The sequence below is a fragment of the Trichoplax adhaerens genome, genomic scaffold (assembly GCF_000150275.1).
Source record: "Trichoplax adhaerens TRIADscaffold_5 genomic scaffold, whole genome shotgun sequence".
In the NCBI taxonomy this organism is placed as follows: domain Eukaryota; kingdom Metazoa; phylum Placozoa; class Uniplacotomia; order Trichoplacea; family Trichoplacidae; genus Trichoplax; species Trichoplax adhaerens.
The window spans coordinates 4,159,135-4,161,201 of NW_002060947.1; the positions used below are offsets into that span (position 1 = coordinate 4,159,135).

The following is a 2,067-nucleotide window of genomic DNA, read 5'->3' on the forward strand; positions in this document are numbered from 1 at the left end:
GAGAACGATATATATGTACTGCATATACACTATAGTTAAACAATTTGATAAGCTCATTGCGAATGGGTACGGTCGACGAGTACAGTATACGAGTTACTCAGAACTCCTATATTATAACTGGCGTTATTTGAAATTAATACTGATTGTAATCAGAAAAGGTTCAAATTATAGCCGTGTGATATATAAACATCTTCGTTATTACACGGTAGCCAATTTGATATAGAACGATAATATCATTTTCTAAGACAGAATAGCTTATCTAGAGCTATTGTTGTCATGACTTCTTCTATTAACAAAGTTGTCATTTTGAATCCCTTTTATAGAGTTAGCATCGAACAGCTACAACCAAGATCGCAAAAATTTTAAGTTGCAATAACTTCAAAGTTAAGCAATAAGAATGGGCCATCAAAATAATAGCCTTTTCCTCCAAGTCAAAGCAACTCCAACCCCTCCAAGTATCATCGGTGTTCAAAATTGGGAATTTGTTTGTTTCACAATATTATACAGTATCACTTTTATCCTAAGTCTATTTGGTAATAGCATCATGATTATTTCCATCATTCGTAATAAAACGAAAAATATGAGAGGCGCTACCAATTATTTCATTGCTAATTTGGCCTTTTCTGATCTGTTAATTGCTATCTTTGTCATTCCCTATCGTTATAATGAATTCATTTTTAAACGTTGGCAATTAGGTCGATTACTATGCGCTTTGTTGCCAACCATTGAGAAATCGCTCTTTACAGTCTCTATTTTACAAATATTAGCTATTGCTTATGCACGCCATCGTATTGTTGTCTTTCCATTTAAAAAAGCATTAACCAAACGGCGTGCTGCTATTATTATATTCCTAGTATGGATCGTAGCTATTTCAGGAGCTATCCCAGTTACAGTTAAAATGCACTATGACAATATTTTCACTACTAAACGAGCACTTTATTGTGCACCATGGTGGTCATTTGCTTATCAACGTATATATTATCGTGTCTTGTTCTTTCTCAATGCTGTTCCCATGTTTATTACGTTTGGTATTTATGGCCACGTTTACTACGTTATGAGACGTCGTACCCGACGCAATAATAGCATTAATTCGCATAATCCAGCAACTGCTGCTAGCCATCGTAGTATCTTAAAAATGCTACTAGTAATGCTATTATTAAGTTCATTGTGTTGGATACCCTACGGTAGCATGATCTTTGTTCTCAGTCTTGTTATTCTTCGCCATCCAAAATTAACATTGATATTATCATTTTTAAAATGGCTTGCAGTCTTTAACTGCTGTCATAATCCATTTGTATGCTGGATATTTAGCCAGAATTATCGCCAAGAAATGATTTACGTCATAACATGCGATAAGCGAATATCTGTATTTGATCGTCGGAGACCTGATCGGTTTACCACTTCTGCCAGTACTCAAAGTAAAAGTATAATGTTGTCTAGCCAACGAAGTAAATCAGGTAGTTTTAAACTTTCACGCCGTACATTATCGTTTTTTGGAAGCTTTCGTCGTCAATCAAATCAGCAAAATAAAAGTAATAACGATGCTAATGGTAATCAACAGCAAATTCCTTCCAGACAAGTTCAAAAACCCCTTCAAAATCTGACTAATTGCTTAAGTTCTCCATTAATGCAAAGTAAGGAAGCTATGGTATAATTGTGTCATTATTCAAAATCAAGATCAAATATATCATCTGTTCTTTTTAAACTTTCAATCTCTTATAGTATAATCTTAATGATTTGTTTACCGAATCATAACAGAGCTATCTTCTACCACTGATAATAATATTACTATTATTTATAGGGTAATTTAACTTATACTAGGTAATTAAATACAACTATAATTATCTGCAGCTATCTATAACTACCCTGCTATAATTAATTTGATTAAGCTTAATCCTTAAAGTTAGCAAGTAAATTAAATTCTGAAATTTTAATCAAATTTATTATGATTACTAAGATTTTTATTCCTTCAATTATTAAACTTATGTTTATAAATTAGAAACTAGTATCACTTAATAAGTTTCAAAATAGATTGACCACACTATGCCATATTAATAGTGGCTTTTT

General features: G+C 32.3%; 1 protein-coding gene across 1 annotated transcript; it reads left to right on the forward strand.

The window, feature by feature from the left end:
- Window positions 1–397: 397 nt before the first annotated feature.
- On the forward strand, window positions 398–1,825 carry TRIADDRAFT_56543 (uncharacterized protein; the record flags this gene model as incomplete). The annotated part of the gene is made up of 2 exons (XM_002112445.1): window positions 398–1,648; window positions 1,802–1,825. The coding sequence occupies 2 exons, from the start codon at window positions 398–400 to the stop codon at window positions 1,823–1,825; spliced, it is 1,275 nt and encodes a 424-aa protein (XP_002112481.1).
- Between the last annotated feature and the right edge of the window lie 242 nt (window positions 1,826–2,067).